The sequence below is a fragment of the Paramisgurnus dabryanus genome, chromosome 10, assembly GCF_030506205.2.
Source record: "Paramisgurnus dabryanus chromosome 10, PD_genome_1.1, whole genome shotgun sequence".
In the NCBI taxonomy this organism is placed as follows: Eukaryota; Metazoa; Chordata; class Actinopteri; order Cypriniformes; family Cobitidae; genus Paramisgurnus; species Paramisgurnus dabryanus.
The window spans coordinates 8,121,197-8,133,970 of record NC_133346.1 but is presented as its reverse complement, the minus strand read 5'-3'; the positions used below and the strand labels follow the sequence as shown (position 1 = coordinate 8,133,970).

The 12,774-nt window shown below is 36.1% G+C and overlaps 1 protein-coding gene and 1 pseudogene across 1 annotated transcript; both read left to right on the top strand.

The window, feature by feature from the left end:
* The first annotated feature begins 1,584 nt into the window (after positions 1 to 1,584).
* On the top strand, positions 1,585 to 3,725 carry tpbgl (trophoblast glycoprotein like). The gene has a single exon (XM_065256650.2). It carries the CDS (start codon positions 1,815 to 1,817, stop codon positions 2,850 to 2,852), a length of 1,038 nt encoding a protein of 345 aa, XP_065112722.1. The 5' UTR covers positions 1,585 to 1,814; the 3' UTR covers positions 2,853 to 3,725.
* Positions 3,726 to 9,604: 5,879 nt separating this feature from the next.
* LOC135746603 (olfactory receptor 2AT4-like) lies at positions 9,605 to 10,578 on the top strand (annotated as a pseudogene).
* Positions 10,579 to 12,774: the final 2,196 nt, after the last annotated feature.

The window sequence follows — 12,774 nt, the reverse complement described above, 5'->3', positions numbered from 1 at the left end:
TACTTAAAAAAATGTTAGACCAGATTTAGCTAAAAAAAATGCATGTAATATTCAAATTCAAAATTATAATATTTACCTTTGATTTATGTAGCCTAAATATTGCAAATATATAATGTCCTGATTATAAATGTCATTGTTAATGGCTGCATGCTCATGGATTGGTAAAGTGCACACTGATTAGCAGTCTATTCAGACTACCAGTGAGCATGCATTGGTAAACTGTAAACAGGGTTAAGCAATCCATGCGTGAGGTATTCATGTACTAATACTGTAGTCTGAAGGAGTAGTCACAACATATGCTAAGCACATTGTTGGTGACTGCAGACTCGAGAGCAATAAAAACTCTTAACACTGTTAATCTAAGTTTAAATAAATATATTTTTTAAACTTGCAGAACAATAAGATGTGTAATAGTCGACATGTGATGCTTAGATCTTCTGTTGGCCTTAAGCTTTTTTTTGCTTTATGAATTGCAGTTACAAATTTTGCCAAGCAACATAAAATCCCAGTTAAAGTAGATGTTTTGCCCGTAAGCAAAGTTTTTGCTTTGACTGATGATCAGGACAGTCGCTAATGAAGGCCATGTTATGGAGTTTTCATCACAGAAGCAAACATTTTACCAGTGCATAATTTGTTTGAAAAGCTCTTAAATAAATATGAAAAATTGACAATTTCTCTGTCTGCTGCCTTCGACGTCACCGATTATGCAACACACACAAGTAAGGGCCTGCGTTTGCGTGTTTGTGACTCCATCATCAACATTGGACATAATTTTCCTGCAGTCCCAGAAGGAATAGTCACCTACTATTTATGGCGCAGGTAATTCTGCCAAAAACAGCGTCAATGCACTCACCAACTGAAAACTGCCAATGAGATGAATGTGAAATGGCAATTGTTATCTTTCTCCATAGGCGTATATCTGTTTGGAATGTTAAAATTGTATAATAAATACAGTTTCACAGAAATGTAGGAATTATTCAGTTTCAATTGCACATTATGCACCAAACAGTATGCTACTGTATAATCCATTCTAAACATAGCCCATGAGACATAATAGGTCCCTAGGGTTCAACTCATTTAGTTCAGTTTCAGGTGACACCATTGATTGGTCCCATGTAAACGTAGCATTTTGCTAGCAACATTTTGCAATATTTATAATTAGATATTGAATATTTACTCTATTTTAGAATTAGTTTAATGTTTCGACTTTTCTTTAAATAGATTGCAGATAGGTTTATCATAGGTTTATGTTACCATAGCATTTGAATATTACAATTCAACATTATCTGAGCAGTTATTAGGTATTCTTACAAATAAAGGTTCCTAAAAAGGTTCTTTCTCAGGCTGTATGGTCCATAAAGAACCTTCAACATCCACAGAACCATCAAAAGGTTCTTTGTAGCAAAATAAAGGTACCAGATCATACAAATTAAATCTACACAGATTCCTACATACATTAGCTTCATTCCTTCAAGAGTGCTCATGTAATATTGAAAAATGCACGCGTCTCCCCCCCCCCTCCATCTCTTTGAGGGGAGTCGGAAGTGGGCGAGGTTTTGCACACCTCTGGGAGACTGCTGCCGGACAGCGTTTCATCACATTTGTAGCGTAAGCGTCTTCAGGGAAGCTTCAGGACGAGCCGGCGTCACGGACCCGCTTTCCTCGATGGCTGAACCGGATTCTAGAAGCGAAGTGCCTCCGCAATATGAAGAGAATCTGATTGTTCGGCGATCACGTCCGGTTTAACCAAACACCTCACTGGTACCAGTTAAACTTGCTGGTTTTGGGAAGACATTTATTTAGTTCATTATACAATGGAAAGTAGTAGTACACCACGCGTCGGCTCTTTATTTCAAACTTTAAGGTTTTATTTCGCGGTGATCTGCTTGTGCGTTTTATCAGCTTATTCTTATGCATGTCCGTATTCGTGTGTGTGTCAGAACAAATCTGTCACCTGTGTGAACTTTACAGAGATCCAGCTGCCCTTTAATGTGTGTGAAAGTACCCAAAACTTAAGTTTAAAGGGACATAATCTCACCATTTTAACGGAGAGATCTTTTTCAGCCAACAGGACGGATATGGACTTGCGCGCGCTCTCCTTGCAGCACAACAACATACAAGTGATCAAAAGTTGCGCTTTTTGTGGGCTCCCGCGACTTCGTACCTTAGACCTGAGTAACAACTATTTAATAATCGTGTCTTCCGATGCTTTTTACAACTTGGGAGAGTTGCGTAATCTTTACCTGAACAGTACGCTGAATGTTTCGGGTGCCGAACAACTACCCAGCGCGCTTTCGACGGACAGTTTGCGTAATCTGGAGAGACTGGACCTGGCGGGAAACCATCTCAAGACCATCCCACTTTTTGGATTTGGCAACCTTAATTTAAGCACATTGGTGCTGACGAATAATTCCTTCGAGACGCTGGATAACACCAATATAACAAACTTGAACAATCATAAGGAAATACGCGTTTACTTGTCGACGAATCCATTCGAGTGCGACTGCATTCTGCAGACGTTTTACGATTGGTTGAAGAACGACATCCAGTGCGCAGACGCGAGCGGCGTGCTCTGCGCGCAACCAGACAATTTGAAGGGAAAGATCGTGGGGAAACTTGGAAAGGAGCAGCTGGTGTGCGCGAACAAAGATCTGGCGGCTGTTTCCTACGTGTTTCTCGGTATTGTGTTGGCCCTCATTGGAGTTGTGTTCCTCATGGTGTTGTACCTGAACAGAAGAGGCATCAAGAGGTGGCTCAATAACATCAGAGAGGCGTGCCGGGATCAGATGGAGGTCTATCATTACAGATATGAACAGGACTCCGATCCCAGGCTCGCAAACGTAGCCGTTTAAGTGCAACTTGATGACTTCGTCTCCTTGAACTGTTTAGGAGTTTGGATTTCAATACATTGCCAGTTATAGCAAACGCCGGCTCTTTTTTCAAGGTGTCATCAAATAACAATGAACTCTAGTCTATCTCATTGTAAATATGTGAATAAGTCTACAAATCTAACTTAAGGAATAAATAACTAATATACCCATTTATAGGAACAAACATGATGTGTGCACTTAAAATGCTGGATTGTTTTAATCCATGGTGTGGTTATACATAAACAAACACAAACATTGAAATAGGTCCATATTTGAAACAACCCAGCACATGTTTATTAAACCCAATGGTGAGAATTGTCCATATTTTACACATACATGGGTTAAAACAGCCATGCATTTTTTTAAGTGTATATTGTAAAAAAAGTATTAAGTTGATCAGAAAGATCAGTGGGCAGTGAAATACAGGTTGATGTTCAGCTATAGTGAATGTTTAAGTGCATATAGCGTGGATGAATACACATATATGCATTGATTGAATATAAATGTTTATGCCCATATTGTATACAGTGCCAAGTTCAAACAATCTAAATAGATTTACAATAAGACAAAATGAGATTCAACGTTTTTGGCAATGTTGAAATCTATACTGTTAGAAAAAGGTACAAAAGCTGTCACTGGTATGGTAACCTTTAAAACAGTACTAATATTTACCATTTAGATGTCTTTAAAGTACCACTGTCTACCTCTGAGGTACCTTTGAGGTATTAATATGCACATTTTTGATACAAAGATGTCCTTTTTTGAAAAGGTACCACCAAGCGACAGCTTTTGTATCCTTTTGCTGAGTGATTCTGACATACATAAATTCTTTGCATATAAACATCTATAGTGATGCTGCACAGTTACCTTGTAATTACAATATAGAGCAGTGACATAATAATGAAGGAATGATTTGCATCCTCAATAAAGGTCAAGATGTCAAACCATCTGCTCTTTTTGTTTATTTGGAGTCATTATATTTTTCTACCATTACAGTACTATTTTGATCGAACACCATGTTTTTGCTTCCTTGTTTGTAAAGGAAAAATGTTATTTGGAGGTCTATATAAGGTGAAAGAACAGAGATGAATTCTTCATGATGGGAGCCATATTTGTAACTACACAAAAATTTGTTCTCGCACATACATTCACAAAATGTCATTCTGATCGTATTGACGCATTTTCTCACAGAGAGCGTAATATCACTAATACGCCCCTCACCATCTCTCTTTCTCTTTAAATAGCCCGGTATCTTTCCACAATACAGATGATAGTTCAAGACAATTTGCTTCTAAAAAAAGCACAGATGCATGACCGAAGACAAATCTGTGACAATTATAGCCGAGCTGGAATTAATCTCATCACGACCATGACTATAACAGGGCAAGCTAATGTCCTATAAATCTTAGGTTTCACCCCTGAGCATGCTACATTTGCCAAGGTTTAATTACTAGGTTCCTTACCACTGCATGTTTGATTTTGAAGGCAAGGTCGGTCGAGCACTTGGACAACCCCTAATATGAAGCCCACAGGGTTTGAGCAGAAATGAGTCGGTGAACTGTGTGAAATCATTTCCCTTTAGGATCATTTTCAAAGTTGGTAATATATAGATTGAAAAAGTTTGTTTAATAGTGTTTACAGCGCTCGCTATATGATTCATTATTTTCATTAACTGTACATGGTCTCGAAACTATATCGGAAAATTACTGGTGCTGATGCTAAGCAAGAAAGTTTGGTTTATGTGCTGATGGTATTGGTTTAGATAAAAGTATATTTTCTGCATCATTCAGCATCATTCATCTTTTTCATTCTTAAAATAATAGTAAACAATTCTCAATTTTTTTAGAAAACCATTTTATTTTTAAAAGAAAACTACACAGCTGACTAATTTACATTTTAACAAAAATAAATAACCAAAATATCCCAAAAGCGAATACAAGACTTCTTTTTGAAAAAAGATGGTTCTTATTATCATCATAATAACTAACTTCCAGTAAAAACCAACACACGTTCACCAGAGATTGTGTTTCCAGCGTATAGCATAAAAGACGGTGTAGCATACAAGACATAGTAGCATACAAGACGTAGTAGCGTACGAGATGTAGTAGCGGAAGCGCAGAGAGTAATTAAAAATGCCCATCAGGAAATAGAAATCTAAAACATGGATTTAAAAGAAAATTTGGATTGCTTTATTATATTTCAATATTAAACATATATTGAGTTTTTTGGCCTGCGTTTCCACCTTCATCACTATACCACTATATTTCATATGCTAAGTCCTATGCCAGGGGTCTTCATCTTGTCTTCCTCGAGGGCCAGATTTAAAAATTGTAAATATGATGCGGGCCAAACTTTAATCTCTATTTTTACCTTTTATATATTTTTTACTTTTACAGTGTATATATAGTATATATGTTGTTTTTGTTACTTTTTGTTATAGGTCATATATTTAAAAAAAAAAACATGCATTCTCAAAAAACATGCACACTTCTTGTATTCAGTATTTTGCCTTTAAATTACTGAAAACTCAAATTTACTTTTTAAATATTTTGAAAACAATCACAGTTTAACATTGTGGGAGCCAAATGTTAATAGTTCAACTAATATTGCACAAAAAAAGTGCAAGTGTAAATAATCAACATATTTATTTTTGTTTAGCACTATCTGTAATGCAAAGCTCTTAAACTTCTTTCGTTTATAACTGTTTAACTATCATAAATTGTTACATTTCAAGTATTCACAACATATAGACAGTCTACTCCTAATGACCAAATTGCACTTCCTGTTTTCTTTTTATAATATTTTAAAGATATATAGGCTAAACCGCCTTTCCATTGTACACTACATTCTGATGCGGCTGTCAGACGTTACCCCCTAGTGGCAGTCGTAATAAAAGTTGAGTTTAATCGTAAATCCGTGTCAACATGAGAGAAGCTTATTCCAGCGCAAAAGTCTTTAATCTCTGAATATAGACGGTTTCAGCAGTAACAACATAAACAAGCGTCTGTCGCGGTCCGCACGTAACTTCCGGTAAACTCCACTAAGAATAAATAATAACAACAAAGTTCTTTAAACATAGTTTATTTATATAACAAGCACAAAAAACAACACATAGATTACCTAGGAAACCAAAACATTTGTTATTTTCGACGAGGCATTTGTTCAAGAGATCAGTTTAGCAACTAGTCAGACCATTAAAAAAACGAAACCGGAAGTAAAGTTCGGATCCAGACGTGTATCGCGTCAGCGCACGTGCGTCAGATGAAACCGTCTATATTTATACTTAAAAATTTACTTATCAGTAATAAATTATTTTAAATGATTCAAGTGATACTAATTAAGTTAAACAAAAGAAATCATAATTTTCACCTTGCACACAGTGTGTTCATTGTAATACACCGAAATACATCACTTCCGGTCGGCGTGTCACGCGGTGCAGTTGCAAGTTTATTTTTTTTTAATGCATCCAAAGCAGCTCAAATTGGGTCCAATAATGACACACCCGCAGATGGTTGGCACCCCCTTTCAGACTCATCTTCCGGTTTATCGGCCGTCATTTGTCATGAACAGTGGGAAGGTCAAAGTAACCACGCTGATTCTGAATCAGACAAAGATGACCAGCGGCCAGATGAAGATGATTGGAGGGCCGCATGATGACTAGCCCTTTCCTACGCCATATGCCAGAAGCGCACTTTCTCATGAACGCGTGTCAGTCATTACCAGAAGGTTTTTATTTTCGTTGTAATCGTGTTGATATTTTTCTTACAAAATCACATTGATTGCCCTCGGAGGCCTTTATTAACCCCATGATGGATGGACTAATGGGCTTCATTCATTTTTTTTATTAGACATTTTCTAATATAACTCTGATTTTTTTGGTCTGAAAAAAGATAATCATATAGGTGATCAAGGGTGATTAAATCATGGGGTAATTTTTGGGTGAACTATCCCTTTAAGAACGTACAGTACATCCAGGCCCTGACAAAGAAAGAGAGAGACCACTTTCCCACCCCAGTTCTTCTACTTTATCTCATATACACACACACACATTAATCATACACAAAACTCTCTGCATCTCAGCAGTGTTATTCCCTCTCCTCTTGTAAAGAAACAGACCTGTGTCTGAGACTCTGTCGGCCCCCTAAGTCCCTCGAGTGAAATTTTAAATGACTTTCTCCAATTCATGGCTTTCTAAATTGAGGAAACTTTCAAATATTTATGCCGACCAAAGCAAAATGGAAAAATAGCGAGGGATAAAGAAGGAAACGGGTTGAAATAGGCTATTTTCTCTCATAATGGCCAGGCAGTGGTCTTTTGTGTTCCTCTGGTCTTGTGCCAACTCATTTTCTAGTGCTGGGACAACCAACCATTACGATTCTGTATTATCTTATACCACAAGGAACACATTAGCATAATTTCCGCCAAGCAACACCTCAGAGCTATTTTCAGTAGATCCTACAAGTATGAAAGCAACTATTGGGGTTTTCTGACAACCCACGATGTCTGGATACGCCTTTGAATTTCGATTGTGAAGATACATCCCAAAAATGGTTAAAGGTTCTAATTAAGACTCATTAAAATCCTTATCCGATTTTCTTGTGGACAGGTGGTAGCTTTGGGAATTTCTATGACAAACCAGACCTTGTTTTCCTCATTAAATTGCTGTCTTTGAAAGCAAGACTTGACAGACAATAATTAGATTAGCAATTAAGGAACAAAAGTGACTTATGCAACTTCTAAATAAGATACATTAGACAGTTAAGTGATATTGACAACCTAAAGGCTGTTGTCAGTCTGATGTCTTACTAAAGCTCCAATCAAAACAAAATCCAGGTGGCGTTGGAAAAGGTTGAATTCACACTGTCTTTCAATGAACATGATGAATCGAATGCAAGGTTCCAATTATTATTCAGATTTGATTTTTATATCAGCATACTGTACATCACAAGTGCAGCCAGTTAACAGAACAGTTTTCAATATTGCAATAATCATTATGTTGAATGAGATCATTCTTTGTTGCTTAACAAAGAAAATAATACTTAAACATCATTATGGTGACCTCAGCTGACCTGAAAAACCCTTATGATCTGTCTCTCGGTCGCTTATTTTAGTATTATGACACCTTGGTGAGGTTGGGGAGATAAACGATTTTGCTCGGAGGGCAAACACTGTTCTGTTTACATTTCTTCTTCTCTAAGGTCATTACCTCTTGGCCTCATGAGATGAGAGCAGTGTGGGCTTAATTACAGTAAAAGACAGATTGTTTTTATTTCAGAACTCTTTTAATAATACAATGAATCATCGAATGTTAAATTACTCATTTAGTTAATATTTTTATATAAGGTGGTGTGGAGCGTGTTATTTTTCCCTTTGGCGTGTGATTATCCCAGTTTACTTGCAGATTATGACCAGTCGAAACACCTTGAGGCATTCGGTCACTAAATAACTAAATGGACATTTTATTCCTAAAAACTTTGAAAGTTAAAATGAATTACTCTTCAAAGCTGAGCAGTTAACATGAAAGAAGTGATTTTTTATTGTGGGACTACAAATGATGTGTTCATTGTTTGCTCATATAGCATTTTCATTTGAAACTGCCATCTCTGCTTGACATATTTAAATATAACTATTGTAACATAAACAGGAAGAAAATAAGAATAAGAATAAGAAAAGTAGACTGAAGGAAAGGAGAAAAAGAGAGAAAGGACGGAAATGTTTATGGTATTTTATAAATGTAACACCTGAATTAATCAAGCTCTCTAACTGTGTTCAGACATCAAAACCATCTGCAATGTAAGTATTTTTAAATCATTTGTCTTGTATCTCCTGAAGCAGGCAGGCTGTGTCATATATCTGTAAATTTGAATTGACGTAAATCAAAAGCAACTTACCAATTACTGTCACGAGAAAAAATAAACCAAAACAACACTTTTGCATTCTTGAAAATTGTATATAAAGAGTACTTTATCCTCTTTAGTACTTTAACTGTACACACTTAAAATGCTGTTCAACCCACCATGGGTTAAAAAGTGACAAACCCAAATGTTTATATTTGCACCAACAATAAGTAAAAAAAAAAACCAGCACAACCAATGAGTTTGGTTTGTCCCTTTTTGACCCAACACTGGTCAAATACGCCAGCATTTTCTAGGTATATGATTTTCTCACTTTGTATAAAGTTGTATAAAGCATTAAATTATCCCACAGGGAGATTTTGTTATTCTTACAGAAAATAAAGGTGAAAACAAACAGACTAATTAGTTATAGTTAGTTATTAGTGAAGTAAATCAGCCATTAGTGAAATAAAAGCACACTAATGAATGTCTTTTCTCTCAAGACTATACAGACACAAGAGGTATTTTCTTATCTAATGACACCTCTGGAGGAAAAATTAGGCAATATATTTCCCCAAAAAAATGGTTGGTGGAAATGCACAAAGCATTCAGAGTGTTTCCAAATTCTGGAGCAAAGGAGAACGGAGGGGTGATATTCACAACCTTTCATGTATCTTCACTGTGTTATATCTTTTATTGTATGAATTCTTTTCATTGTTGAATGTTTTAAAATATTATCTATGCTTTTTAAGAAAATGTGACAACGTCTTATGTCATCAGACAAGGTGTTAATGGTGAATTGTTATTTCTGTGGTTTCTGTACACCTGCAGGTTTTTGAGATTTCATCCAACAAAACATATAGCACTGCTATCAAGCTGGGTCATAAAAAGAGGGCAACAATGCAGATCACCCGGAACGAGCTCTCTAACAATTCCCTTATTCATCCTCCAGGGTTTTATATTGTTGGTTTTAACTCTATGGCTTATACTAACATCTATGTCATTTTCCTTTCAGTAGTTTATGTGTTTACAGTCATATCCAATGTTTTTCTCATCACCATTATTTTCTATGACCATCGTCTACATGTTCCAAAGTTTATGGCTATTTGTAACCTATCAGTGGTTGATCTCGTGCTCAGCACATCTCTTGTGCCCAGCATGATAAAGATTTACCTTTTTCTGGACAATTTTATACCGTTCAAATTGTGCCTCGTTCAAATGTTCACCTACTATGCTTTTTTAGGCCTCGAAGCCTTTGCTTTATGCGTTCTGGCTTATGATAGGCTGATTGCGATCTGTTTCCCTTTGAGACAGGAGTCTTTAAACACAAACACCAAAATGGCCTATATCATTTGTGGGATTTGGGTTTTTGGCATTGGTATTGCACTGTATGGTCCTATATCCATGACACAATTATCATTTTGTGGCTCTGTTAGGGTCAACAGCTATTTCTGTGATTTTGCTCCTGTTTTTAGGCTCGCCTGCAACGATACGTCACGTCAATGGAGTTTCGCCACTAGCCTAACTATACTCCTTATGTTTTTACCTTTCAGTTTTATTTTCTTGACATATACATGTATACTGATCACTGTATTCAGAATGAAAAGCATCCAGAGCAGATATAAGGCATTGGCTACATGCACAGAACATCTTATATTAGTGGCATTGTTTTTTTCCCTGTGTTGGTTGTTTTTAATCTTGGATTTTTTGGATTTGTTATAAACCCTAATGTAAGGGGGGTGGTCCTGTCCATGACTTCACTTCTTACGCCCTGTGTCAATCCCATTGTCTATTCTCTGAAAACTAAAGAGATTAGAAGCAGAGTTTATTCTTTGTTTACTCAGAGACGGCCTGTTCAAACACTGAAAATTTAAAGATTGTTTGTATTGTTTTGGGGGACACTGTGTCATTTTGCTTTAACGGTTGACCTGCTTGGTTTGAAGTTTCAGTCAACAATTTGTCTTTTCTAACTACTACTGATCTTGAAAATTGTATCTACTTGGTCATTTGCACTAATTTGAAGAATTTTGTTCCTTTGTTTGCCATTTTTTCAATGTATTTATATCATTTCAGTGCTTTTGGTCATTCTCAAAGTTCATAATAATTCTTTTAGATCTGGTTGCAATATAACAAGAATTAAAGAACAGTGCTTTGTGTTACTTTTCATATCTGATAATGAGTTGCAATTAATATGTGTACAATAAATATAAATATTTGTTCTCAGCATTTGGTCAAATAATCTAATATTAAGAGCAACACAGATTTGAATAATTTGCATTGTTATGTACTATTTCAAAAGACCGTCCTGACTATAAAAACTATACTTGCTTTAATCAGTTGTAGTTGTATTTAATAAACAACACAACACTTCTCTCTAGTGGACAATACTTGTAATTACTATAGCTGGTTTTCATTGCTGTCGATGGATGGATGTCTTATTTGTTGCAGGCACAGTCTTATTTAGATATTAACAATTATAGGGGTGGTTTCCTGGACAGGGCTTAAAATCTAGTCCCAGACTAAAATGCTTGTTTGAGCTGTTTTAACAGAACACAGCCTGCACTTATATATTTTAAAATATATCAGTGCTGTTGCTTTGTCTCAAGATGCACACCTGTTTGTTTTTGTAAGGTAGGCCTGTGTTTATAAAAACTCCTGAAATATCCTAAAATAACTACTGCTTAGTCCTGGCATTATCTAAACCCTGTCCAGGAAACCGCTCCATAGAGTTACTTAATTCATCTTAAATTGTTGTAATATTATCACTTGCGAATGTATTGCTCTGTATTTTTTATTATTACTGAGAATAACATTTACAAAACAACTGAAAGAGTCAGCATAATATGCAAGTGTTTAATACGTACATTACATTAATTTTCAACAGAGGATCCTGATAAGCTGTCAAGTTCCACAATGAACAACATAAGCAAAAATGTTTAAATTCATCCCTAATGTTTACGTATATAAAATTTTGCCAGCAACATTAATGTAGTGCCAGAGCCGGCCTTAAGCATCTGGTGGCCCGTTTCAATAACTAATAGGAGGCCCTACCCACATAAAACATAAGCATAATAGAGCAAAAAGCAAGGATTCCTGTTGGTTTGCATCAATGGTATATTATTTTATTACGTGCACTTTTAGCTTCACGAACAGGCAGCTCAAAAGAAATGATCCAACCTTATTTAATTACAACTATACAATTATAGTTGCCTCGCCCTTTCATGGACGCTAAATTCTCTGCTTAATTGATTTGCGCAGTATATTTTCAGCTGTCTGGGCTGACTTTAAAAAAAAACATCTCAAACATCCCCTCAACTTGAATTATTTAACAAAAGCAAACAAGTGTCTGACTGACACTGAACCGAACTTATAAATAAGGATGGGCTCCGCGTTTTTTCAGCACCGTAGACAGCTCACCTGGCGGCGAGCGTAGATTTCACCTAAACCTTATTAGAAATCCACCTTTCTGTGTTTGGGTGCTGAGAATTCCCTGATAAGTTTATCTTTGTCCAGCGATTTTGTCACCTCGTGCTCAATAAAAATCTGAACGAGAGCTGACGGCATCTATGTTCAATAGGCTATTATAAAAACAGTTTACATTGTTATGCGGGAGCAAAACAAAAATAGACGATTTCCAAGCCACTGTAAAAAAAAATCACCCCTCATTTATCTAAAGTTCTTGGTCATTATGTTCATTTAATGGAACATTGTGTGGATGTTGCGTTAGAGGAAAATGCCGTCATGCACAAAATATATTAAAGGCAGTCAGTAAATGCACACAGATGTTATACACATATTTTAAATACAATTAAATACTGCATTAAGGTTAGTATAAAATCCAATAATATTATTTAAAAAAAAACCCATTGAAATCAGTCCCTAAAATAATGTATTATTAAAAACCTGGAATCGCACTTGCACAGACAAGCCTGATGAGAGAGAGCATGGTCGAATTCAAAACTGCGTTTTTGCGCCCTTGAAGAGCACTTCGGGAAGGGAGCCGCTTAAACTTTCACTCCAGATAAAATGAAAATGACGTTGCTTTCATTGCTCTATTCTCCAAGTGTATT

Excerpts from the sequence above, each read along its gene's own strand:
- tpbgl (XM_065256650.2), top strand. The coding sequence starts at position 1,815 with ATGGAAAGTAGTAGTACACCACGCGTCGGCTCTTTATTTCAAACTTTA.